Here is a 27231-nt window from a genome sequence, read left to right on the forward strand (position 1 = left end):
GCTTAAAAAAAAAAACTGGGTAACAGGTTGGCTCACAAAAATTATGTTACGCGTCATACTGCTTTATTTACTTTACAATATAGTTATTTTAGTTATTTAATTCAAACAACTTCATAACAATTATTCCCTGGATCTTTTGCTACATCAGAGCCCCTGATGCTGCAGTTTTAATCCGTGCAAGAATTTGACTCAGTTCACCGTTTTCGGTTTATTCTTAAACCCATACCACGCAATAAAGAAGACACAAATTTGATCAATGCCATGCTACACTACTGCCCTTGTAAATTGTAAAGTCTTCAAATCTACTGAGTTTTATTTATACACACAAAAGATAAAGTGGAATCCAAGATTTACAAACATTTCAGAAAGCTAAGCAACCAATGCATTATTTACATCCACCATAGTTGGAGGTAGAAACCTAGCAAAGCCACTGTAGTTCCCGAAGGATTTAAGAAATCTAATCATATGGTCATAAATATCTCTTTTAGCGTTTAAGCTCAAGATAAAGTCAACATGACCATAATCTTCAAGAAAAAGAAGCTCTGGTGCGGATGGTAGTTCCTTCAGGGTGCGAGCAAAATCAATCATATCTGCTAAAGCATCATTCCCCCCATAAGCCATCCATAAAGGCAATGATTTGGGTATGTCGCCAAGATTGAATTCCGGCGGTTTCAGCTGGCCGTAGACCATCAGATTCTTTAGGATTCCATAATCATACTGACAGAAAGTATCTTTGCGGATCACTAGTAAATAAATAAATTTATCAGAGACAGTGTTGATTTAGTTCAATAGTGAACAGGAAATTCAAATCAATAGTGAACATAACACAAAAATTCCATTGTGAACGGGTCAGAAGTACTCAAACCACTTCCCGCAGATTGTACAGAGAAAATCTATTTCAGCAATCCATACCTAAGAAATGGAACCTTTGCATTTTCTGAATGAAGTTGAGAAGAATCATGGATAAAACCGTAATTTGTCAAGAATAAAAGGTAAAAAGGAAACTTCAGATCCCATCAGCTGGTTCATTGCCAATCATGTAAATTATAAATTATGGACAGTGCAGTCTGTAAAGGAAATATTCTATTCCAATTCAAATTCATACATCAGGAATAAGAGATATACGACGTCCAATATTAGTTCAACAGCATCCATGAATCAGTAGATGAACAGAAATAAGAACCAAAACAGACAACAATGGTAATAATATAACTGTATGTGAACAAAAGAACAAGAACGAAGGTTGGCTGGCAAACAAGTTTCCCAATGCCAAATTAATCTCTCTGTCATGATCAGTGTTATCTTTAAACTCATATTACAAGATTTCAATCCTCCGTAGTCGGGACAAAGGCTAGTTTATTCACTTGATTCACACCATGCAACTTGTGAGCAGAGATGGGAATATGTTTACATGATTGAGATAATACCTAGCAGTAACTAGTAAGAAAAAGAGCAACGATATTGGAATGCAAATGACAGTTTCAAGAATGTTCAAAACCAGCAGCCACACAAATTTCGAACAGACATATCATGATTACCAAAGGAGGTTGCCAAATGAAAGTGAAAATGAAGCCTACTCTGGAACAAATGGTGCAAGTTTTTTGAGGATGACGGGTGAGGTTCATATTGAAGATAAAAATCCACACGTGAATTATTGAAGCAGCAATTCTTCCCTGTAATTTTATTGAAGTACCTTAATAGAGAAGCACTAAAGAATAAAGAAAGGAAGGAACAAAACAAAAAGACAAAATGATCCAAGCAATGTAGACAATTCAAAAACAGCAACAACCATTGTTTGCTTAGATTACCACAATAGTGAATCACTTAGCATTCTGTCTCTATCTATTACCTTTTAATTAGAAAGTATACACTTTCAGCTGTGCTCATGTCTTCTATTTAAATCCTTTGGGACCTAGTAGTATCAAATAAAATTCAGGGAACCTATATGCAAATGACGTGACTTGTAAATATGAAAGTTCAACTTGTAAACATTAAATTGTTAAATCTAACTTGTAAATGATACAACTTGTAAATATTAAATCTCTTGAATTTACGTGTATTAAATGAAATTCAGGGGGGGCCTATTAAAATAAATTCCCCAGCACAAGCAGTTGCAAGTACAATCACAACCTAACATGCGCACTCAAATTCAGAAAAATATAAACAGAGCCATGCGGGCAGACTCTGAGGGAGAGATAAACCTGTTATTGATGTCAGCAAATCATTGCAATTTAAACGGCTGTCACATATTGAATCCAAAAGACTGACGCCCCAGTCACTGAAAATAAGATAAGGAAATTGCATAATATCAGCGTGTGCTAAACAAATAAAATTACAAGAATGTAAGCAAAGAGAGATGAAGGAGAAAAAGGAAATGTCTAACAATAAAACCTTCTCAAATTGAGTTGATGAATGCCCATGGCAAGGATCATCTGTACAAACCAATACTCATTACTCATCACAAAGATCAAATTCCAGACAAAACTAACAGAATGAAGTGACCTGTACCTGATCAATGTGCATGTTAACCATTCTAAGTACAAAAGGTGCATCAACATGACCCAAGTAAGATATTGGAGATAGAAGAGCAGCAGCTTCAACCTTTTTTACTATCTCTGGCTGGGTGAAGGCCGCCAAAGACATAATTGTCCCCTGAAAAAGGATAAATGTATTAAATGCATACTATAGCAAGCACAAAACGGGCGTAAAGGATGTTGTGCAACAATCAGCAATACCTGTGAATGCCCAACGACAAAGAGCTTTGAGTCTGTTACTGAATGTATGTAATCAATCATTTCTGCAAGATCATACAGGGCTAATTCCTGCCAACTCCAATCCCAAAATTCCTGTGAGAAAACCAGTGTTCTATTATTCTTATTGCATAATGAGTGTGACTCTTGACCACAATTACATCTCAGATAACTTGACAGCGAAGAGTGAAACTATTAAAATTTTCGTCATAAGCAATACATAATATAACCAACGGTCTTTTCAAGATCAATGAGTGAAAAAAATCTCAGGCTCGACAATTTGCTACTTTGCCATTGTTTTTTCTGTAATTCTGATAATCGCCATTATTGCTAAACCTAGAAATAGGAACTACAAAGGAAAACAAAGAGTAGTCTTCTCCTGTTTCATTCCATCTTCATTGTTTACAATGAGTAATAGTCATCAGCTTCATTCATTATTCTACATACCTTATCCTTCTTTGATAAGGATTTGTGCCCATAACTCCAGCGTGTTCCACGCACATTTCCAACCCAAACATCAAAACCATGATCTGCTAGGATGAAGCCCAATGATTGTTCTGGTGCATTAAGAAACCATGCATCACCTGCCTGGTCATATCTCAAAATTGACATTAATGAACAAATGTTGAGGTTCAATCAATCTATTCTTTAAATCTACACTTTTATCTCCTGGCACCCCCCAATGAAGAAAATATCATACACGATGTAAAAGTCTATCCCATAAAAGTCATAAATATTAGCACTGGCCAAAACTCAAAAAGCATATCCCAAACCTAAGGAAATACTAAAAATTTGGAATAAGTTAAAGCATTTTAAAAGCTCGCACAATCAAACATTTAAGCATCAAATACAACCATGGTGTCAAGTGAGATCAGATGAGTCTTGAGAGAAATTCATACTTCATTTAGAAGTATCATATTTGGATGTAAGTTGTTATTGTAGAGCAGGTTATGGAGCTATTCATGTGATTATATAATTTAATTTGCAAGACACTAAAAAAATGACAACATATTATAGCAAAATGTGGCCACCGAAAAAATCATGAAATCTCAGTGAGTAGTGGGGGGAAAAAAGATCTTACAAAGAAACTCATTTTAAATGAAATATTGCTTCCCAATTCAAGCAACATGTCTAAAACTTATGATCAATCCAAGTGAAGTTCATAGTGTTTACTACTGTTTCATTCTGAAAAGTTTATAGTTAGAAGAGACAATCCTTTCCAACTGACTCATGAATTAGCTTGAAACACGGCCCTGGCGCCCTCCCCATTATAGAGTCCTTGTAAGAGAAAATTGGAAAACCTTTCTTAATACTTCTGCAAAACTCATTCCTTGACATCAATTACAGGGACATTGTATCCCATCTAGCATATCACCCAGATATGCAGAGACATAAGAACATATAATGAACCCTTAAACATCAATGATTCAAACAGCTGGTTTTTCATCCCTGATAATCAACTATTTCCTCTCCCAAAAAATTAGGTTGGGCTATCCTTTTAATTATACAATTGCATATTATACACACCAGCAAACTGAGTAACTGTTTCGGTTTTCACTTTTTTCTGGCCAAGCCAAACTACCATTAAGTCATTGCAAGTAACAAAATATAGAGTTTTTTAACCAATTCATATACCATGCATGTGATGCTGTCATGATTTCAATACCTCATAAAAGAAAACATGTTGTCATATATTAGCATCAAGTTCGGCTATAGCGTCTTATGTCAAGTGAGTAGGCATAACGTGAAAGCTCACCATGAAGAGCCCGTGTTGAAGCAGAACTGGAGGACCGCGTTGTCCCGCATTATCAGGATGAGAATACGAGACACGGTGAAGAGCCAGCAAGTAACCATCCTTGGTTTGAATCTGACGGTAAAAGACAAAGTCTCGGTAAGCAAAGCCGATTCAAACTACCGATGAAGGAGCGGGAGTAAAATGACGAAGCAAAGCCAGCAAAACCCATTTAAGCACGTAATTTCTGTAAATATTTCGCATATACTTCACGTATTTTTTTTCCCAACAAAATTTTGGAAAAGAGCAAGAAAAAATTAGCTATATTAAATTTCCACTCCTTCAACTTCAGAAATCAAAATTACAAAATTCCCGAAGGAAAAATAGATAGATATTTGATCAAATTTATTCTGCTTCACTAGTGATTGAATGTCTGAATTTTCGATTTTACAGTGTGTTTATCCTCTGCACTCACAAACTGTTGCAACAGCTATTCCTACCAAACAAACTACTAGCTTTTTTTTTTTGGTGACATCAAACTACTAGCTTTGAATAGAGAATAATGCGAAGGAAGTACAGTGATCTCGGAGCATGAATAACCGGCGGGAACTATAAGCTGAAGGCACAAACTCTCGGCCGGTGATCGGAGGAGGTCGTCGAACTTTGCCGGTGAAGTCTCAACAAATTCTCCAAGGATAAGGAAGACAGTGGTGAGTGCTGCCACTGCCGGCAACAAACTCGCCATCTGAGTGATTGAGTGAGCGGGAAGGAATGCTGCCCAACTGCAGACGCTGTGGTCATCGGAGCCTCATTGCTGGATCAATCGAAAAATTGAGGCTTTTGGATGACAGGTACAAGGCACGCGGTTGAGAGCGCGCGTGATTCGCGAATTTTTTGAGCACGTTTCTTCATAAACGGGATAAGGCAAGCACCTACCTGCCGGCCGTTCAGGATTTCTCCGTTTCGTTCGAGGGAGAGATTTTTAAGGGAGAGGGATAATCTCAACAGTTGGTTGGATGAATGCTCGTGATCTCTCCACGTCAACAAGAGTTGTTCAGTCAAAATGATCCGATGATCAACATTGAATAAGACCGCCGTGAGAATCAGTGTTCCGGAGTCAAAGGGGCTTGGGCCTTTTTTCAACTTGATTGGCAAATAAAATTTGCAAGTTAAACAAGTCAGAACCGGTTTGATCATACCTTAAAAATATACCTAAAGCTATTTATAACCGAACCCATAAAAAATTAATGGGTAAAATCAACCAACTAACTGAGTTAAATTACAGATAAGAATTTCAGTTTCGTGTAAAGAAATTAGAGAGAATTATAATTACGTTTTAAAAAAAAATAATTACAAAATGAGTTTCAAATGTTGTTATTTTTTACTTCAAAACTTATCATTATAAACTACTTCAATTATTATTAGAATCTTTTAGTAATTTTTTTTATTAAGATCTCATTGTAATTCTCCAGAGATATTACATAACTTGAGTATATCTTTTCTTTTTCAAGTATCATATTATGGATGCCATCAGCCTGGATTATAATTAATAATATGTAAGATGTACAGTATTTTTTTTAACAGATAGGGACAAGTCTGAGCTTGAGTTAAAATAAAGAAAATAAAAAGTACAGGAAAAATAACAAGCGGGTTAAAAAAGGATAACCCGACTCATCTAAAACTAGTACGCATAGCCGTTTGGTTTATCTCACAGGAAAGAACCAGTGCAACCCTCTGGTACGTCTTGAAGGAGTTTTATTTGACTTCCAATTTCAATGTCCATTCTTGGCTGGGTATCACAGTATATTTTAAAGTGTTAGATGCATCTAAAAGAAATATTTTGAGATGTTGGATGCATTTTAACTCTTTATACTTTAGTCTAATTTTTTTCCAGAACAAATGTTTTTTATTCAAGATTTATTTTTATTCAGTTTTGTAGAACAAAATGTGATATTTTATTTATGACTCAATTGTATATTTGAACTTCTTTCCCAAAATAATTATTAGGGCATTCTGACAAATACTACTTCTGGTCCTTAATATAAGATTTAGTTGACTAATATGGGAAGATTAAAAAAATTAGTTAAATTAGTTATTTATAATAAATATATGGTCTTTTTTAGGATGCCTTTAGTAATCATGTGTATTAGACTAAAATTACTATTTAATAAAACTTTTAACATGTGCAACTGTTACAAACATTAATTTGAAAAAAATAGATAAATATACAAAAACAAAATAAATTAGAGTCTTATATTTGAGACCAAATTAAAAGTCAAACTAATTTTTATATTAAGAATATGAGGTAGTAATATGGTTTATTCTCTTTATTTTCTTTATAAAGAAAGCACATATACATACAAGCATTGCACTTTATGTGACATAAAATTTAAGGGAAAACTGTGGAGATTTTCTTTCAAAGAATAGATGAACTGAACTGAAATAATATGAGGAAAAAAAAACTTGTATAACCCATGTCTTTTGCCAACTATCTATAACCCATGTCTGCACCATATAATATTCTTCTGCGAAAATTGGAAATCCAGAGTCCGTAGCCAATTAGAATTTGTTTTGTGGTATTCTCGTTCATATCCACGCGTGATCCATGCTTTTTTCTTCATCCTAAAATGTGTACCTTGCAGAATAAGGGCCTGTTTGGGTATTCCAAAACCGCGGTTTCAGAAGCACTTTTCCGCAAAACGAGATAATCTCCTCCATATATTTACTTCGTAATCCGTAAAAGCACTTCTGAAACCATGGTATGGTTTCTATCCAAACACACCCTTAAATATAGTTGACGGATCAATATAACGACCAGGTTCGTTGCACCTCCAAGTTTCCCTCCTCAGTCTCTTCACTATTCTTTTTCCCCCTAGACTGTACGGGTCCCAGCTGCTTCCTAGTATTCCAAGTCACTGAACCCACTCCGATCCCTCTTGATAAATCACGAAAGATGCCATTTTGATTTTCACGCAATCTCTGCTCTCTGGGACTGACCCACTTCTCAAAACCCTACTACTACTGCTAGTCTGCTACTACCACCACTATCTCTGATCGCCGCCGGAATCATCGACCGCCGTTGCTGCTGATAATGGCTTTTACGGAGTTTCGTCCGCTGGATGAGAAGTTGCTGATTGATTACATAAAGGCTACCCCTTTTCTGTCTTCCAAGCTTGGGAACAAGTTCGATGATTTAACCATTAAAGAAGTCGGAGATGGCAACCTCAACTTTGTCTTCATTGTCTTCAACTCTTCTGGTTCTTTTGTCATTAAACAGGTTAGGGTGTTGCTTTGATTGAGGCGTTCATCGAAATTTCTGAAATCGAGAAGTTCCTGTATTCGGCGTTGTGTTTTCATTTTGGCGTTTGCTTACCTATGTCTAAAATATTCCAATATATGTTTGTAGGCTCTCCCGTATGTTCGTTGCATAGGCGAATCATGGCCTATGACAAAGGAGAGAGCATATTTCGAGGCACTGGCTCTGAAAGAACACGGTCGCTTTTGCCCGGAGCATACCCCAGAAGTTTATCATTTTGACCGTACTATGTCTTTAATTGGCATGCGTTACATCGAGCCTCCACACATAATCCTGCGAAAAGGGCTGATTGCTGGAATTGAGTATCCGTTACTGGCAGAACATATTTCAGATTACATGGCTAACACATTGTTTTTTACATCTTTAATTTTCCGTACCACTACTGAGCACAAAAGAGATGGTAATCTGCTACTTTTCTTTATTTGTTGCCTCATGTGCTCCTCTTGTTTTACGATAATTTGAATTGTTCTGTTTAGAAACTCCGCCGTGTATTATGATGATGATGCTCATTTATCATCTACTGACAGTGTTTGACTGTGCTGCTATGCCTTCAGTTTATGTCAATGGAGAAAATTGTAATTTTCAATTTCTCAGATTGTTTATTTTTGGTTTGGTTTTATAGACCTGCTGCTGGTTGTCCTCTTATACAAGTCACTGTTTTTAGAACTGATAAAGTTGTAGCTTAAGAATTAATTGTGCTGAGAGTGCTCATTTAGGCTAGTTTACACTGGAAAATGTGATCCACCTGCTCAGCTACCTGTAGCTTATACGTTGCTCCCGTACACCTACTGTATATTACCGGATGCTCAAACTTTGCGTCAGAATACTGACACAATAAATAATTATCACTTTGTGATTATAAGAATATTAGTGATCCGGATCCTTAAACTTGTAGTTTCGAAATTGTGATTATAAGAATATCTATAAATGGCTCTGCAAGACATGTTGCTTATGAGTCTGAGTGCATAATGGCTTTATGCAGTTGCCGAATTTTGTGGGAATGTGGAGTTATGCAGGCTTACTGAGCAGGTTGTTTTTTCCGACCCTTATAAGATTTCTCAATATAATCGTTGGACTGCCCCTTACCTTGATCGTGATGCTGAAGCTGTTCGAGAAGATAATCTTTTGAAGCTTGAAGTTGCTGAGCTGAAATCCAAGTATTGCCTCTACTATGTATCTTTTTTCACATGACCAGCCCTGTTGCTTTAGTTTGTTCTTTTATAAGAACTTTTCTGTAGGTTCTGTGAGAGGGCCCAGGCACTGATACATGGAGATCTGCACACTGGTTCTGTCATGGTTACTCGTGAATCAACTCAAGTTATTGATCCTGAATTTGCATTTTATGGGCCAATGGGATTCGACATTGGAGCATTCCTGGGAAACTTGATGTTGGCATTCTTTGCTCAAGATGGACATTCTGATCAAGTGAATGATAGAAAAGTAGGTCCCAATTTCTACACATCTGTTTCCCTGTTTTATACGCTTGTATGATTTAGTGATTATTGATATCTGTAATCTAATTTTGTCTCACACAATCTATAAGTTCTCTCATGCTAGCGTTCTGTAGCATTTTGTTATAAAAATCACATGCTTTAGAGCTTATGTGACTGTTACCTTTTCAACTCTGCCCCTTTCGCAGTTTTTGCATAGTGATTCCCGCTGAGGCTATATTTGAACCAAATGACGTAGGATTTTCTACTCTTATGGTCTCCTTTGCATTCGGACGAACCATAGACTGGCAAATTTTGTTAATGTTGATATTCATGACTTGAGTTCCTGATGTTGTGCGTATGATTAATCTAATAAGGCTTTGAATGACTCTTCAGTTGTTATGAGCTTTGCTTTCATATTAAGCTTAGATTTTTTGCCCCCTTTTATATTAATTGACTACTTGCTTTCATATCTGTTGCCAAACTGACTGAATCTATTTAAATTTCATGTAAAGTGTGCTACATTTCGTGTTAGCCCATGAAAATCCATGTAATATGTGTGATATCATTTGGGAACCCTTAAAGCATTCAAGCAGTTGAACCATCTATGTTTCCCAAATCTGCTGCCTTCTTGGATAGTTATAGATTTGTACGCCCTTGCATTTTTCTATCTCATGTAATAAATGGTGCTTTGTCACGAAATGAATCTAATTGTGGTCAAGAGAAGGAACAGTAGGTGTTTAAATTGAAGTGACAAAATTATACCATGTTGAATCTATGAAGTCATGGACAATTGATCCTAAACACCACATGTCATGCAGGCATACAAGGAGTGGATTCTCAAGACAATTGAGGAAACTTGGAATCTTTTTCACTATAAATTCATTGCTAACTGGGACAAGCATAAAACCGGTCCTGGTGAGGCATATCTTCCTGCAATCTATGACAATCCTGAGGTTCAGCTGCTTGTACAGAAGAAATACATGATGGATTTGTTTCATGATTCTCTAGGATTTGGTGCTGCCAAAATGATAAGGTGAGACTGCTTCAAAGACTTGTATTTTTATCATGATGATGTTATTTTTATAATCATGTTATGCGAGTTCTGTGTATTCTCATCCTCGGTTCCATTGCAAGATTTTTAGCAGCACACGAACGCATACAGGCAAATACTTTCAAGCATCAAAATGGTGCTAGTTTAATTGAGTAGCTCACATTTTCACACTATTCATAGTTATTAATAGCTCACCGTAGCTTGTAGTTCGACGCTATGACTTTTGACGCTGCATCAGTGTGTAGCATTGCAACCTTTATATAGCTTTGCTATGGCTTGCACTGCCTTACACATAAATAGGCGAACAACAGCCTTAAGTGATTTTCCAAAAGGCAAGTGCTATAGATTCACATTAAACAAGCTATAGATTTCAGTCTCGTGGTAGATTTAAAGTCTATAGTGGTACTTGATATTTATTGAGAAAGTATGTCGTGAATAACGTGAAATGGGTGTATACTGTACTTGGAAATCCTTGTTTAAGCTTTCTCCTTAATTATTTGATTGGCAGGAGAATTGTTGGGGTGGCCCATGTTGAGGATTTTGAATCCATTACTGATGCTAGTAAACGAGCCACATGTGAACGCCGGGCACTCAATTTAGCAAAGTCGATTCTCAAGGAAAGAAGGACGTTTGAAGGGATCACTGAAGTTATTTCAGCAATTCGCCAAATTTAGTCCTGGGGTCAGGGGCGAGGTTTAGCTATCTATACCTAGATGGAATACTGAGTCTTCCTATAATCAAATCTCCCATGAACTGCATGACGTTGTTGACCGTCAATATTATTTACAAGAGAATACAAATTTTGCTGTTTCATACTGAGGGATTTGTTTCCTAATTATGCCGTCAGATATATCAGTGCACATCCCATCATGTATTCCATTGACATGTACTGCAATAAGTTTTGTACTCAATAATAGTATCTTTTCACGTAATCCTCCCAACAAGAATCTTGAGAAGAGCGGAGACTTGTGTGCTGTATCATGAGATGACCCATATGTAGCAGTGGAGGATCAAAGGGACTGCTGCTGATTATGTGTGGCTGAAAGGAGGGTTATGCACTTAGCCCGTGGTTAAAGCCAGGTCAGGGAATAAGTGGAACCGTGGACTAGTTTAATAACTTGAGAAATGAATCTGTGACAGAACTGAACAAGAGGATGATGAGAAGTGGTTATAGTGGCGACTTCTTTGAGCAGTTTCTTGGGAAACCTGTGGAAAGACTAGAATACCAAATACGGCAATTAGGAAGTTCTGTTAGGTTAGAAGACCTTCTATAGTCAAGATGATATGTGCACATAATCGTTTGCATGTGGAATATGGAGCGCATGTGGAAGAATTGCCAATTTCTATTTCAAATTCTGTAATTTTTTTAAAGAATTTTAATTTGAAAAAATGGATAAATATAAAAAAACAAAATGAATTTTTAGAGGAAAAAAAACTTGCAACTCTTCTTTATTGGTGCCTATGGGATGAAACCTAAACATGAGCTAGTATAGTGAACAAAAGTATGCATACTCGTCAAATTCACGGGTGAGCTAGGCAGGTTCATGCTGTTACCTCAAAAACTTGACTCTGCAAGGATTCCCCCTCCCCCCCCTCTCTATACTGCGGAAAGGTGACTTTTCACACGCGATTTTGTGAAAAACGACACCAGCAGACTTGAACACAGAACCACATGAGGCAAGGCATTAGGAAAACATTTCCACTTCTAGTCCTCAATGTGAAATGGTATTGTAAAAATCTGAAAGTCGCTGTAAAAACTTTTGAAGATGCGGGTGGGTGTGTGTCGGGATAATGCTTCTTCAGCTTTCTGGGTGTGCCTTTTTTTTTTTTTTTTCATTTCACAGGCACATATATTCTTTTATTTTGAGATACCGTGGGACATTAAATATAAGCATATCTTTTAGCAGGATTTTGAATATTGGTTTATCATGTTATGGGACTAGCTTCTTCTCTTGTAGGTTTTTGGCTGTGCTTTTATTATTGTTTGAAGTACTTGTTTGTAGTTCTTCAGGAAAAAAAAGAAAAAGAAAAAGTTTTTGTTAGCAGATCAGGAGTGAAAACAGGTCAGGCCAGACCAGGCTTTGTCCTTAACAGGCCAGGCCTGTTTAGTAACATGCTGGCCTGAGCCTGGCCTGTGGTTTGTAATAGGTTTTTTTTTTTTTTCCTGACTTGATCCTGTATTGTGACTTGTAATAGGTCTTTTTTTTTAGCCTGAGCCTGGCTTGTATAAAAGCCTGGTCTAGCCTAATTAAAAAAGCCTGTGATTTTAAAATTTTCAAAATACATAGTACAAAATACATAGGCCAATAAAAAATGTAAAATATACATACGACATAATAATAATTTTTTATTATTATCTTTTATTTAAATTTTAATGTCATGAGTAATATTTTAAATCTTAATTATAATTAATATTATTAAAAACAAGTTATAATTATATATCAAAATTTAAAATAAAATTAGATATAAATACAAAATAAAAATTAAAAATAAGATAAAAAATAGGTTAGGCCAGGCCTGACAGGCCTAACAGGTTTTTCAAAAAGCCTAGGCCTGGCCAGCTGGCCTATTAGGCTAAACAGGCAATAAAAAAGACCTCACTCTTTTTCTATTTTAAAATAGGTCAGACCAAACCAGGCCAAATACAAACTAGGCTACAGGTTCCTAACAGGCTGTCTGGCCTATTTTCATCCTAGGCAGATTTGAGTATGGAAGTCCAATTACGTGAAGGGCCTTGAGATGGAGGGCTCACGGTCAAAATATTTTCCTCATACAGTGACGGAAAAGTTTCGACAATACTCTCGTCTTTCTCTTTACTTTATCTATGCTTTCGTTGATAGTAATGCTACTCTGAAAGGTTCCCATGAATATTAGCCTTCCGTCTAGTGACGTTGGGCGCGACTTTTGCCTACCTAAGTCGCTTCAGTACGAGTCCCACATCATGCAAACCTCTAACAGCTCTTTTGTTTATATATGCGAAGCAGAGGCCGCGGCTCATCCCTTCGGGACATCCGATAAAATTGGAACGATACAGAGAAGATTAGCATGGCCCCTGCGCAAAGATGACACGAACAAATCGAGAAATGGTCCAAATTTTTCTCCCTCGTTCCGATTTCAAGTTTCTCCCCTCCAACTAACTCACTCAAGTTTTCCTGAGGAACTGCTTTCGATAAATGCGGAAAACGATCATATCGTTGGTGATTTTCATAGACAATGTTAATTCCAATAAATTACCAGAGCTTTTGACAAATAAATCGGTGCTCTTACTTTGATATTCGTTCTGGGTTTGTGGGAACTTACAATAATCCTGGGTATTTATTTTTTAATATCAGGTTCAGGATCAGTGTATTTTCTTGGCTTCAATAACTGTGAACTCTTCCAATCCAGCTCCAGCAACATGAATTGGTGGCAACTCACTTTGACTTCTTTTCTGACTTGCCCTGTTGTGTTCATTCATTGTGTTATCTTCACCTTTATGAGGCAAGAAATTTCCTTTTAGTCAAGTTATTGCCATTGCATATCAGAGTGTATGGCATAATGAAACGTGGCATGTACTAGGGGTGTGCAAAAACCTATGGTCCGGTTCAGTCCAATCCAACCCGAAGTGGTCCGGTCCAATCAAATCCAAATAAACTATATAATAAAATTAGACTAGACTAGACCAGACTAGTTGGTCGGGTTGGATTGGATTTTGGACCAAGTGATCGATGGACTGGTCCTGTCCAGTTGAGTTGAATTTTTTATTTTTTAATAATTTATAATTTAGATGTTACCTTTAATTTATTTTAATGTTTTTAGAGATTTTTATGTATATATGATGAAGTCTTAAGTTTTATATCATTATATGTATTTTTTATTGTCTTAAATTATATTTATCATGTTGAAATCTTGCTTCCTATAAAGAAAAAAATTTGAAAAAAAAAAAAGAAAATTGAAAACCTGGACTGCCTAGACCAGTCTACTAGTTTAGTGGACCAAGTCCAGTCCAACCCAACATCGGGTGACCACTGGACTGGAACAGACCACAGACTACCAAACCTAACCCAATCAAAAATCAGACCAGACTTTGCGTTGGGGTCTGGTTTGGTCCAGTCTTTCCATTGTGCAGCCCTAGGATGTACCTATCATTGAAGGATGTCTTGACACACTATATTGTAGGCTATAAGGAGTGGATTTTTAAGACAATTGAAGACACTTGGAATTATTTCCGCTAGAAATTCATTGCACTCTGGTGAAATCATATAAAGGGTACCGGTGAAGGCCTATCTTCCATCAAGTTTTAACAATCCTGAGGTTCAGCGTCATGTGCAGAAGTGATACGTGGCAGATCTGTTTCATGACACTCTTGGATCTGGTTCTGCCAAATAGAGCTAAAGATCAGAGATTCTTATTTTCACCACAATGATATTATATATGTATATATGTATCTCCCATGTTTGTATCATTTAAAGTTTATCTTAAAGAACTTTCTTTTTTCCCCCCATGAATATAGAAAGCCTGAAATCTAGGCATAGCAAGGTTTTATACTAGCATCCTTTATATTTTTATTTTCTGTTCATGTGAACGCAAGAATCTAGTTGGTGAGGATATTGGTGAAGTGATCAGAATCTTTATTGTTTTCACTTTGCGGTGGATTGCTTGGTTGCACGAATATCAGCATAATCTTTACTTTCAGTCACCGGTTACATTCTTTCCTGGATACTATACACTTGCCGTATAGTTTCTTGTTTCCCCCTTTCTTAAGTCTCAAAGTAGTTTTCTTTGCAGAAGTATATTAGCAGATAAATGTTCTAGAAAATGGTTGAAATGGACAATTCAAGAATGTAAACATCTAATAATTATCCTGTGCAATTTCTGTCTTGGGCGTGATGTGCTTCATTATCCAATGAGTCACTACTTTTGTTGTCAAGAAACTCTGGGTGTTTAAATTGAAGAGGTGATAACATTGTACTATATGAGATGCGTAAAGTCTTAGACAATTGATTCTAAGCACACCATGTCCTGCAGGCATATAAGGAGTGCCTTCTTGGAACAACCGAGCAAACATGGATTTTTTGAAAAAACTATTTAAGTTCATTGCTCTTTGGGACAAGCATATAAAGGGTCCTGGGGAGGTTTATCTTCCTGCAATCTATGACAATCCTGAGGTTGAGCTGCTTGTAATGAAGAGATGCGTGATAGATTTGTTTCATGATTCTCTTGGGTTTGTTGTTGCTGAAATTATAAGGTGAGACTACTCAAATTGTTGGAAATCTTATTTGACACAATTTTGGCTTTAGTGTTCCGTATAATTTCCATAATCATCTATTAAGGATTTACTCTCACATGTGAACCCTTGCAACTTTTTTACAGCTTTGTTACTCTTCTGGTATATATAATTAAAGCTTAAGTTTTATGGAAGTGTTTACGAGGTAGAATCTGATTATCAAGGAGTAGGATTTTCATGAGATTGAACCTGAGACGCATTCCAAAAATGCATTTTTATAAGGAATCATCTTCATGTGAAATCAAGCAACATTCCAAAGTCTTTTCCCTAATTCTCCTTCTCTGGTTTTGCATGGAATAAGAAGGTATCCCTAATTCTCCTTCTCTGGTTTTGCATGGAATATCCATCATCGCATTTTTGATAAATCAAAGATAATATGGCAAATCTTGTAGATACTGATATACTATAGTTTTTTGTCCTCCCGTAACTAGTAGATGATGACTCAGATGCCTACTATATTATTCAAAGATTATTTATAGTTTTACTTCTCTACCTTGTGGCTCCCGTGTCCAGAAAGAGATGAATGAAAATCTTCGATTTTGTGCTATATTGTCACTAGTAGATGGTGACTCAGATGCCTACTACATTATTCTAAGATGATAAGGATGCAAGTTGTAGGTATTATTCCTCAGACGTTCCCCTATAAATACCCCAGCTTAGCTCTTTCTCTAATCACCAAAGTACAAGATCAGAGCTGGCTCCAAACACAGCCATGGCTAAACGCATCATCCCTCTCTTCTCTTGTGTACTCTTAATTCTGTTAGCCATCAGAGCCACCCAAGCAGTGGAATATGCTATCACCAACAATGTTGCAACCAGTGGTGGCATTCTCTTTCGTCACAAAATAGGTGAAACCTATGCCACGCAAACAATGGATTCTGCAGCTCAGTTCATATGGAGGATCTTCCAACAAGATTCTGCTGCGGACAGAAAGAACGTGCAGAAAGTGAACTTCATCTTGGAAGACAAAGATGGGGTGGCATATTCTGTCAATAATGAGATTCATCTAAGTTCAAGATACGTTGGAAGCTACTCAGGAGATGTGAGAAGAGAAGTCACTGGTTTGCTGTATCATGAGATGACTCATATTTGGCAGTGGAATGGTAATGGCCAGGCTAATGGAGGGCTGGTCGAAGGGATTGCTGATTATGTGAGGCTCAAAGCTGGCTATGCACCAAGCAATTGGGTGAAGCCAGGTCAGGGAGATAAGTGGGACCATGGCAATGACGTTACTGCTTATTTTCTGGATTACTGTAACAGTCTGAGAAATGGGTTTGTGGCAGAACTGAACAAGAAGATGAAGACTGGTTACAGTGACGATTACTTCATGCAGATCCCAGACGATTACTTCATGCAGATCCTTGGGAAGCCTGTGGATCAGCTGTGGAATGACTACAAAGCCAAATACGGCAATTAGGAAGTGTTGATCTGCAATAAACAGCTTAATATAAGGGCGTGTTTGTCTAAATAAGGAATAAGATAAGATGATATATGTATATGTATATGTATACCATCATTTGGGTGTGTAATAAATGTGTGGATGCCGATGACCGTTTGTAATGGAAATATGACATGCATGCATGTTGTTAAATGTTAATTGCTGTCTTGGTTTTCTCACAAGGATTGCCCATTTTAGATTTAAATTTCTTTTAGTTATTCTTAAGCAAAATTATTAAAACACGGACCTTCATTTAAAATTTTAATTTCAACTTGAAATAATTTTCACCAAAATATATGCACCTCTTCATTCTTGGAGCATGTATGATATCTTACATATTTAGAAATAAATCTAGTGAGAGTAAAATATTGCAAACTCGCGGGAGATTTTAATAACTTTGATTTTTCAAAAAATGAGAGAAGTAGCACTGAAAGTTGTTAATTAATTTTTTATTCTTTCTTTCTGCATTTTTTTCTCTATTAAAATTTTATAACCCCACTTATTTCTTTTTTTATTAAATGGAACTCATTAAAAACATAGTCTCGAGCAACAAAATTGAAAAGCACTTTAATAGAAGATCAAACATAGAAAATGATTTTGCTGAAGATCATTAAATCGAGAAATGCACTCCTTTAATTTTTTGTTTTTACATGGAGCCAAAATAATATTTTACTCTTTTTCTTAATAAAAAGATAATATATAAATATAATAAAAAGCAAAGTTTAAAGTACTCTAGCATATATTGATACTCATAGTTAGGAGTGGAAACAGTCCAGACTTTGTCTTTAACAAGCTATTTAGTAACGTGTTAGCCTGAGCCTGGTCTGTGACCTGTAATAGTATTTTTTTTTCAACATGAGCCTGACCTGTATAAAGGCTTGGCCTGGCTTGGATCTGTAAAAAAGTTTGTAATTTTAAAATTTTCAAAATATATAGTAAAAAATACATAGGCTAACAAAGAATGTAAAATACACATACTGCATAATAATTATTTTTTTATTATCATCTTTTATTTAAATTTTAATGTCATAAGTAATATTTTAAATCTTAATTATAGTTAATATTACTGAAAAAAATTTATAATTATATATTAAAATTTAAAATAAGACTAGATAGAAGTACAAAATAAAAATTAAAAATAAGATTAAAAAAAAAGGCGTGATAGGCTTAATAGGTTTTTCAAAAAATCTTGGCCTTGCCTATTACGCTAAACAGGCTATCAAAAAGGTTTAAGTCTTCTTCTATTTTGAAACAAGTTAGGCCAAATACAAGCCAGGTCACAAGCTCTTGACAGGCTGTTTAGCCTATTTCTACCCCTACTCATAGTTTGTATTCAAGCCGAAGGTTGCTAAAGCATTGGAAATACTTTTTACCCCCTCTCATATCTAACATAAAAATTATTTAGATAAATAAAAAAACGAGATAAATTAGTTAATTATAATAAATATAATATGAACTTTCTAAAACACCATTCTATAACATTATATTTTATATATGTCAGCCTATAAATTAGATTATTTAATATGCAAAAAAAAATAAATAAGAAATAAAATATATTAGGATATTATATTTAGAATAAATTTAACATTCAACTAATTTTTATAGCAGGATTAGAGTCCAGAGGGAGTATATAAATTTAAAAACATGGATCTTATAAGGCCGGCTTAGTATTCAATATGAAATTACGACATGTTCCACTACGTCTTCAAGAACGCAATTACGACATGATCCATAACATGTGATAAAATATGGACGAAATGATTCGAGGGAAACTACGAATAATGGGCAATTTAATTGGCCAGTATTGAAAAGGACTAGTTTGTAGGCATGATAGGAGGACCAGACAGAATTATGCAAAGTGGTATGTGTCGAAAATGGCATATTTTCAAAAAGTGGATCTTATCCCGGCAAGTTCCGCGTTTCTCTGCTAGCCGTTTGTTTGTCATTGGAGACAATTCCATGCACTATTTTTTCTTACTGAAGATAATTTTATTTGAGATATTATTAGCTACTAAATATGAACACGCAAAAACTTGAATCTTAGTTTGTTACTTATAAGGACTAGTCTTTTGCTAAATTCAATCCTGTTGGTAACTCGTATACTTTTTTTTTTTATAACGAAAGTGCAGTTTTTTAATCCTTTAATTTTATATAAAATTTTAGTTTAGTCTCTTAAATTTTTAAAAGGACTAAGATGCATTCAATCTCGAAATATTTTTTCAGATGCATTCAGTAATTTAAAGTATTTTGTGATGCATCCATTATCTTGAAATATTTTTTAGGTGCTTGTGGCACTGTGGAGTATTTTTTAGTGCATCCAACATCTTAAAGTACCTTTTTTAAGTATGTCCCGGTCCTGCATCTAAAAATATTTTTTGGTGCATCTGGCACCAAGGTAAAAAAAATGCTTTAGGATGTTGATGCATCTAAAAAAATACTCTGGATATACTGGATATATCTGAAAAAATATTTCTATGTGTTGGATGCTCTTTAACCCTTTTAATGCGGTTTTCAATTGTTAGTACCAGATAATGATTTTTTTATGAAAGTTATCATTATTTAAAAAAATTAAATTTAATATATCAGTATTTAAGAATATTTTCAATATTTAAATTTAAATTTTCAATATCAAAATTTGTTGTTTACAATAATCACAATGACCCCAATATAGTTATATGTTGCATTGGGCAAACTCTGTGCTTTGAGAGAGATGCAACAGATCATCCAAGGAAGTATTTGATTCAAGAACGAATGTAACTGCTGATTAACTAAAAAATTACAATATTTACAAATTATGCATGGAGTGATTTATTTTCTTAAATTTCCTTACAGTAAATGGAAAAATGTGATGTTGGTCAAAAAAAAAGGAAAAATGTGACGATAGCTCTCACGACTCAGGCATGCCAACTTTATTTCTGGCCGGGCTTTTATTGTTTGGAGGGATGATCCGAAAGGCCCGATGATGAGAATGGGCCTAGAGTTAGAAATCCAGAGTCTAAGCCCACTTATAGCTGGATGTCGTTTCACATACCTGAATGCCATGCTCTGCATTGATATTAGCGCTGCTCTCACTTTTACTTTTCTCTGGTCCTGAGCTAATACTGCAAGTGAGAGGCTTCCAGAATATTTTTCTCTCTCTCCTTGCTCAGTCTGTGTTTGTTGATACTGCTCTGTGTGAGGTTCCAACAAAGAGATTCCTCCCCAACGCCACGATTTTCCTGTAGCTGTCGAGTTGATTCAGTACGAGTCCCACATCGTGCAAGCATCTTCAGCTCTATGGTTTATATACGCGAACCACAAGTCGGGGTTTGTCCCTTCGGGGACATCCGATAAAATTGGAACGATACAGAGAAGATTAGCATGGCCCCTGCGCAAGGATGACACGCACAAATCGAGAAATGGTCCAAATTTTTTTCTCCATCCTAGAATCACAGTCACTGTAATATGTTCTCTCTTCTTAATGATTTATCTGTTTGCGGCTTGAACCTGGAAAAAACCAATTGGATGTTAGTTCACGAAGTAAGTTCTTTTGGTAGACAATTAGTTATGCTGATTGCTTTCCTCGAAGAGCAAGAAAACAATATGCTAAAAAGAGTGAAGTCACTCCAATTGTGCAACCGTACAGGCTCTTCCATATATTCGTTGTATAGAAGAATCAAGGCCCACGTCGAAGGACACAGCATATTTTGAGGTTCTGGCACTTGAAGAACTGTCGCAGCTGTGCTCATAAAGTTACCTGGTTCTGATTCTTTTATATCTGATACTGCGCGTAAAAGTTGATTGAGTCCTTATTGGTCATGTAGGCTAATGTTATACTGCAACTCGGGGTCTAACTGTTCAGTTGTGTGTACATTGCTTATTTGTGCTTACTAACAAATTTACTTTTGCTCATAGTTTGCGTTAGACAAGTGGTACCCAAAAAAAAAAACTCATTTGTTAATATAAGATTATAATTGTTTTTTAATCTGTTATTGGTGATATAACTGACTATAGATGGACCATTAAGACTTGATACATTTCTTGTAAGCTTAAATGCATATTGTCTTAATGCAGTTTCCAAATTTTGTGGGAATGTGGAGTGGTGTAGGCATACTGCTCTAGTTGTTTTCTCTGACCCTTAGAGTTTCTGAATTTAATCACTGGACTGCTTCTTATCTCGATCATGATGCTAAGGCCGTTCGAGAAGACAAGTCTGCTGACGCTTGAAGTTGGTGGGCTGAAATCCAAGTATCATGACTAGGACAAACTTTCCATTACATGCAGCTGTTATATTGCTTTAGTTTCTGCTCTAATGAGAAGTTATATTCCTGTAGGTTCTGTGAGAGGACCCAAGCACTGATCCATTGAGATCTACAGACCGGTTCTGTCATGGTTACTCAGGAATCAACTCAAGTCATTGATGCAGAATTTGCATTTTATGGACCAATAGGGTTTGACATAGGAGTATTCTTTTTTGTGGATTCAGATAACTGACGCTCTTTTAGGCCGGCACTAGCAGCATGACTTAATTGAAACTTGCGTTGATTTGTTCCTTGACTGGTTTTTTATGTTCTTCCACTGTGTTATCCTCACCATGTCTAGGGTGGAATTTTCTTTTACTCAATTTATTGTCATAGCATAACGGGATAAATTACATGATGCAACTTTGCATGCATTAGTCACATTAATCATTTAAAGGAGAAAAGGATTTAAACACAGAATTTCATGCAGGCATATAAGGAGTGGATTCTTAAGGCAATTGAAGACTGTTGGAATCTTTTTCATGATAGATTCATTAAACTTTGGGACGAGCATAGAAAGGGTCCTGGCAAGGCCTATCTTCCATCAAATTATAACAATGCTGAGGTTCTGCTGCTTGCAAAGAAGAGATACATGGCAGATCTGTTTCATGACACTCTTGGATTTGGCTCAGCCAAAATGATAAGGTGACACTAAAAACATTCTTATTTTTACCATTATGATGTATAACTTCCATGTTTGTATAATTGTTGGTGTGTCACATGTTGAAGATTTTGAATCCATCAGTAATGCTAGGAAACGAGCCAGCTGCGAACGTCGAGCGCCTGATTTTGCTAAGATGATTCTCTAGCAGAGAAGAAAGGTTGAAGGAGTTGCGGAAGTTGTTGCAGCTATTCGGCAGTTCTAGTCATAGCAATGTTTCGGTTTCTATAACTTAAATGTTTGGTTTTGCTGTTGAGCACTTGGTTTCACTGATTTATCAAAACGTGGTTTCCAGCGTGAAACCAAACATTTCCGGAGTAAGCTTTGTGCTCAATAATAAAATCTTTCGGAATTTTATTGTCTGTTCGTGTAAATTATAAGAATCTGGTCTGGTGAAGACCTTGATAAAGGGATAAGAATGCCTTTCTTTTTTTTTTTTTTGGAAAAAAAACTCTTCTATGTATTGCTTGGTTGTGCAAATACATGCACCGTTGGCTTTTGTTCTCGTCTTCTAGACACCGGTTACATTCCTTCGTGAAAACTAATGGTCCGGTGAATATGAATATTTTTCAATTGTTGGAGGAATCTTTGTAAATTTGTAAACATATTAATAATTATTCATCTCCGGGGATGAATTTGAAAAACAATAGCTATTTTGAAGTACCAAATTAAGATTTTACACTCGCAAGTTGGAGCTCCTCATTTTACAAGTCAGGATTTGTTTTTTTTTTTTTGGGCCCCCAAATTGCTCTTCTATGCTTGGAAGAATGGGAACAAAATTGTATATAGAACACAATATTCGTCAAAATTTTGAAATAATTAAAAAAATTAAGTTGCTAGGAATCACACATACTGTCTTTAAGCATCCATTGGGATAAACATCATTATCGTTCAGGCGGCGCTTCGGTTTTTTTTTTTTTTGGGCTGTGCTTTTAGTACTCTGAGCAGATGTGAGTGTGGGAAGCCCAGTTCTGTGAAGGGCCTGGAGATAGAGAGATCCAGAGCCAGAATATTTTCCCAGTCACTTCTACTAGTTTTGAGCCAATACGGTGACTGAAAAGATTCGAGAGTATTTTGCTCTCTCTCTTTACTGTGTTCTTCCGTTGGTAGCGAAGCTACCCTGCTAATTTCCCACAGATAGAATCCTTCCGTCTGGTGACGTTGGGCACAACTTTCTACCAGCTATGGAGTTGCTTCAGCACGAGTCCCACATCGCGCAAATTCTTTCAGTTTCATTCTTTATATAGATGAAGCAGAGGTGAGAGTTCGTCCCTTCGGGGACATCCGATAAAATTGGAACGATACAGAGAAGATTAGCATGGCCCCTGCGCAAGGATGACACGCACAAATCGAGAAATGGTCCAAATTTTTTTCTCAAATCCATCTCTGAACTGACAGACTCCGTCTTTACTTCGAATTTCTCCGCACCGATTTAGGTTTTCCTGAGTAACTGTACATAGACCAGGAAAAGGCGAATAACTGAAAATTTTGGTCAGGGCAGCGAAGAACATGATGCATTCTGCTGTTTCGCACCTGATTATGTTTTTCAAGGATTGATATTTCACTGGAGTTAATTCTTCACCTCACCAGAAAAAGACAAAAGAAAAGAAAAGTCCAGCAAATAAATTGGTGCTCTTAATTGGATTTTCGTTCTGGGTTTATGGGAACCTACAGCAATCCTGGGGATATTGTTTTATAATATCAGGTTCAGATCAATGTGCTTTCTTGGCTTTCAGATGACTGTGGACTCTTCCAATCGAACTCCAGCAACATGGCTTGGTTGCAACTTACTTTGATTTCTTCTTTGGCTGCCACTTCAGTGTTCATTCATTGTGTTATCTTCACCTTTATGAAGATGGAATTTTCCCCCCAGTCAAGTTATAGCAGTTGCTTATTAGAGTATAGGGAGTGGATTTTTAAGGCAATTTTGAAGGCGCTTGGAATTATTTCCACTACGAATTCACTGAGGACCATAAAAAGGGCACTGGTGAAGTACTATCTTCCGTCGATTTTTAAGCTCAACATCATTTGCAGAAGAGTTACGCGGCAGATCAGTTTCATGAAACTTTTGGATTTGGTTCTGCCATAATGATAAGGTACGACCAAAGATCAGAGATTCTTATTTTAAATTTCACCACAATGATGTAAATAACTCCTGTGTTTGTATCACTTAAAGATCTATCCTTTTTAGTTTTTTGCTATGCATATAGAAAGGCTGAATTCTAGCTGGTCGCAGCAAGGTTACTGTCATCCTTTATATTTTTATTGTCAGTTCATGTGAATGCAAGAATCCGTTTGGTGAGAATATTTGTGAAGTGATCAGAACCTTTGTTGTCTTCACTCTTCCTGGATACTAAACTCTTGCTAGACAGCTAGAACATTAACAAAATAGCAGAACAGAAATCCTTCTATCTTTCTAATTCTCTATTATATCTCGATCTTGAATGTAAAAACAAATTAGTATCTTAGCTGTGATTAATGATGAAGTTGCTTGTGATGATTCTATGTCCTTCGGAGTGGCAAGTTTTGAAAACGTAAGAACAGGATCTCCCAAGTTCCGATCAAAAACAAAAGACCATCACAAACAGCGTCATCATTAGTCATTATTACTGATATAAAACTTCATTTCTGCGGATATAAATTTAAGATCAATTTAATCAACGTAATTAGGTACTGTAGGTTCTAGAACCACAAGGTTTATCAAGTCAATCAGACAGCACTCTTAATATAGCCGTCCCCTTTTTTTCCAGGGTATCAAGCAAAGACGGAACTGATGTCCATGTCCATGTCCAAGTCCAAGTCCAAGTCCAAGTCAAGGATTACAGCATAAAGGAACAAGTCAACAAACAATTACTCCAAATTCTTTGATAAGTCAAACTATAAATTATATATATATATATATATTGTTGGATATTGATGATATATTTATATTAGGACAATGGCAATTTTTATTCCAATGATTTAATTTTAAAATTTAATAAGTGATAACTAGTTAAAAATAGAAAGCGTATTATTTTTTAAGTTTTCACCAAACAAACTGCTTACTTAATCATTATTTTTATAAAAAAAAATATTAAAACGCCAACTGATTAGATCAGACCCTCTAATTGAGAGAATAACGCAGGTGCAGACGTGATGTAATATTTCTAAAAATTTTACCCGAAAACTTGTGGGATATTTTACGCTTGCTTGGAAGAAAAGCAACCTATTATAAATTCAAGAGGACACCAATGACAAAAAAACACAATAAATGCAAGGTCCTTTCTTCATCCCTTGGCAGCTTGCTTTCAGGTTTGGGCAGCTCATTTGATCTGGTCTTATTTGACGTCTCTGAAAGTTCTGAAAAATGTTTATTTTTAGAATCACCATGCTCGCCCGCCCACATATATAATGGACTAGAGACAGTGACTGGTACTGATAATCTCTCCTTAAGATCAAAGGTGGTGTTTGTTTCAACACAAAACGACAATCCAGATTTTTTATGATCAATGCTCTCAAATCTCTCCATCCTTTACTAAAATGGTATGATATTGATATATTCTTCCGGTCCTTAATATAGAATCCAATCCTTGAATTGGTTTTGATCCTAAATATAAGACTCATTTTTCATATTTATTAATTTTTTTTAAATTATCGTTATGGATACTCCTTCAACCATAATCAAGTAGAAGAGGAAGATGAGATATTAAGAAAAATGATTATGGTGTTTGAGGAAAAATGTGTCACTTTTCTTATAATTAACTAACTTACCTAACTTCTTAATCTAATCAAATTAATTAAATGGGTCTTATATTAAGGACCAGAGGAGTAAATACTATCTCCGATCCTCAATATAAAATTTCATTTGACTTTTATTTTGGTCTTAAATATAAGACCCTAATCCATTTTATCTCTCATATCTATTTATTTTTTTAAGATAGTCTTTTAATAATGGTAGTTATCACCAATAAACATGATTAACAAACATATTTGGGGAAGACAACATATATTTATCACAAATAACTAACTTACTTATTTCTTTAATCTGCTCAAATTAGTCAACTAGCTATTATATTTAGAACCGAATAATACATACGTTGAAACTTGAACTTGGCAATTTTCCAGAAAAGCTTAGTCAAGTGAAGCAACATTATATGTTCGACATTTCCATTAATTATAAGAAGTAATATCATGCATTCATGTCATGCAGATAAACAGTGATACAGTTGCATTTATGTGTCATATTATTCTTTAAACTAATAATAAGCTCTTATTATTTTCCCACTATTAGAACACTTCCTAATTGCCATATTTGGCTTTATAGTCTCTCCACAGCTGATCCACAGGCTTCCCAAGGAGCTGCCTAAAGTAGTCGTCACTATAACCAGTCCTCATCATCTTGTTCAGTTCTGCCACAAACCCATTTCTCAGACTGGTACAGTAATCCAGAAAAACGAGCAGTAACATCGTAGCCTTGATCCCATCTATCTCCCTGACCAGGTTGCACCCAGTGGCTCGGCGCATAGCCAGCTTTGAGCCTTACATAATCAGCAATCCCTTCGATCAACCCTCCATTAGCCTGGCCATTCCCATTCCACTGCCATATGTGAGTCATCTCATGATACAGCACACCAGTTACTTCTCTTCTCACATCTCCGTTGTAGTTTCCAACATATCTCGAGCTGAGATGAATCTCGTTGTTTGTAGCATATGCCACTCCATCTTTTTCTTCCACGAACAAGCTAACCGTTTGCACGTCTTTTTCTGTCTGCAGGAGAATTCTGCTGCTGAAAGATCCTCCATATGAATTGCGTTGCAGAGTCCATTGTTTGCTTGGCGTAGGCGTCCCCTACTTGGCGCGGAAGGCGACACCGCCGGGGGTGGCGAGGGCGGTGTTGGTGACGGTGTATTCGACAGCTTGGGTGCCTTCACTGGCTGCAAGGAGAATCACGAGAAGCGAAGAGAAGACATGGATGAAGCGTCGGGCCATGGTTGTGTTTTGGAGCTCTTGAAAGGATAATAAGGTGTTTACTGATGATTTGATTTGAGAAGTTGTGTTGGGGATTTTATAGGGAAGTCTGAGGAATAGCTGCAACTTGCGTCCATACCGCAACAAGTTAGTGGTCATCGACCGGCCTGCTCAATTATGTTTTGCTTTCATCGGTGGACACTAGTTGGTTTAATTTCTAATTTCACACAGGGAAAATAAGTTACGTTATTCATAACGTTGAATAATACATCACATGTACCTTTTGCAAAGAGCTTGTAATTCAAGTTCCTCCATCATTGATATAACTCTTAATTATAGCTGTCTGAACATTTAAC

The 27231-nt window shown here is 36.1% G+C and overlaps 3 protein-coding genes, 3 non-coding genes and 1 pseudogene across 9 annotated transcripts; 5 read left to right on the forward strand and 2 right to left on the reverse strand.

The window, feature by feature from the left end:
- Positions 1-233: 233 nt before the first annotated feature.
- On the reverse strand, positions 234-5410 carry LOC114737417 (triacylglycerol lipase 1). The gene is made up of 9 exons (XM_028925339.1): positions 5060-5410; positions 4507-4617; positions 3198-3338; positions 2736-2846; positions 2509-2652; positions 2392-2432; positions 2202-2278; positions 1578-1673; positions 234-743 (listed from the first exon to the last, which is right to left on the reverse strand). The coding sequence occupies exons 1-9, from the start codon at positions 5225-5227 to the stop codon at positions 370-372; spliced, it is 1263 nt and encodes a 420-aa protein (XP_028781172.1). The 5' UTR covers positions 5228-5410; the 3' UTR covers positions 234-369.
- Positions 5411-7284: 1874 nt separating this feature from the next.
- LOC114737418 (methylthioribose kinase) lies at positions 7285-22362 on the forward strand. Of its 4 annotated transcripts, none has more exons than XM_028925341.1 (6): positions 7285-7759; positions 7889-8198; positions 8781-8955; positions 9037-9238; positions 21697-21911; positions 22012-22362. In XM_028925341.1, exons 1-6 carry the CDS (start codon positions 7574-7576, stop codon positions 22073-22075), a joined length of 1152 nt encoding a protein of 383 aa, XP_028781174.1. In that variant the 5' UTR covers positions 7285-7573; the 3' UTR covers positions 22076-22362. The 4 variants fall into 4 exon arrangements, with proteins under 4 accessions (XP_028781174.1, XP_028781176.1, XP_028781177.1 ...); XM_028925343.1 differs by having other exon boundaries at positions 22021-22362; XM_028925344.1 differs by having other exon boundaries at positions 7286-7759; positions 21996-22362.
- LOC114737425 (U6 spliceosomal RNA) lies at positions 13279-13380 on the forward strand. Its single transcript, XR_003739427.1, has one exon. It is a non-coding gene; the product is annotated as a U6 spliceosomal RNA (small nuclear RNA).
- On the forward strand, positions 16241-17145 carry LOC114737419 (uncharacterized). The gene has a single exon (XM_028925345.1). It carries the CDS (start codon positions 16261-16263, stop codon positions 16963-16965), a length of 705 nt encoding a protein of 234 aa, XP_028781178.1. The 5' UTR covers positions 16241-16260; the 3' UTR covers positions 16966-17145.
- On the forward strand, positions 20297-20399 carry LOC114737423 (U6 spliceosomal RNA). The gene has a single exon (XR_003739425.1). It is a non-coding gene; the product is annotated as a U6 spliceosomal RNA (small nuclear RNA).
- Positions 22363-23195: 833 nt separating the features above from the next.
- Positions 23196-23298, forward strand: LOC114737424 (U6 spliceosomal RNA). Its single transcript, XR_003739426.1, has one exon. It is a non-coding gene; the product is annotated as a U6 spliceosomal RNA (small nuclear RNA).
- Positions 23299-26201: 2903 nt separating this feature from the next.
- On the reverse strand, positions 26202-26954 carry LOC114737422 (uncharacterized; annotated as a pseudogene).
- Between the last annotated feature and the right edge of the window lie 277 nt (positions 26955-27231).

This window comes from Neltuma alba, unplaced genomic scaffold (genome assembly GCF_004799145.2).
Source record: "Neltuma alba isolate B1F8T4 unplaced genomic scaffold, ASM479914v2 tig00013440_pilon, whole genome shotgun sequence".
Lineage (NCBI taxonomy): Eukaryota > Viridiplantae > Streptophyta > Magnoliopsida > Fabales > Fabaceae > Neltuma > Neltuma alba.

What these genes read in the sequence shown, in the direction of transcription:
- LOC114737418 (XM_028925340.1), top strand. Translation starts at nt 7,574, where the DNA reads ATGGCTTTTACGGAGTTTCGTCCGCTGGATGAGAAGTTGCTGATTGAT. An exon ending in TACTGAGCACAAAAGAGATG is followed by an intron (nt 8,199 to 8,780) that starts GTAATCTGCTAC and finishes GGCTTTATGCAG; the next exon opens with TTGCCGAATTTTGTGGGAAT. An exon ending in GGTGCTGCCAAAATGATAAG is followed by an intron (nt 10,265 to 10,790) that starts GTGAGACTGCTT and finishes TTTGATTGGCAG; the next exon opens with GAGAATTGTTGGGGTGGCCC.
- LOC114737419 (XM_028925345.1), top strand. Translation starts at nt 16,261, where the DNA reads ATGGCTAAACGCATCATCCCTCTCTTCTCTTGTGTACTCTTAATTCTG.
- LOC114737417 (XM_028925339.1), bottom strand. Translation starts at nt 5,227, where the DNA reads ATGGCGAGTTTGTTGCCGGCAGTGGCAGCACTCACCACTGTCTTCCTT. An exon ending in CCTTATCAAAGAAGGATAAG is followed by an intron (nt 2,847 to 3,197) that starts GTATGTAGAATA and finishes GTTTTCTCACAG; the next exon opens with GAATTTTGGGATTGGAGTTG. An exon ending in CTTGCACCATTTGTTCCAGA is followed by an intron (nt 744 to 1,577) that starts GTAGGCTTCATT and finishes TTTATTTACTAG; the next exon opens with TGATCCGCAAAGATACTTTC.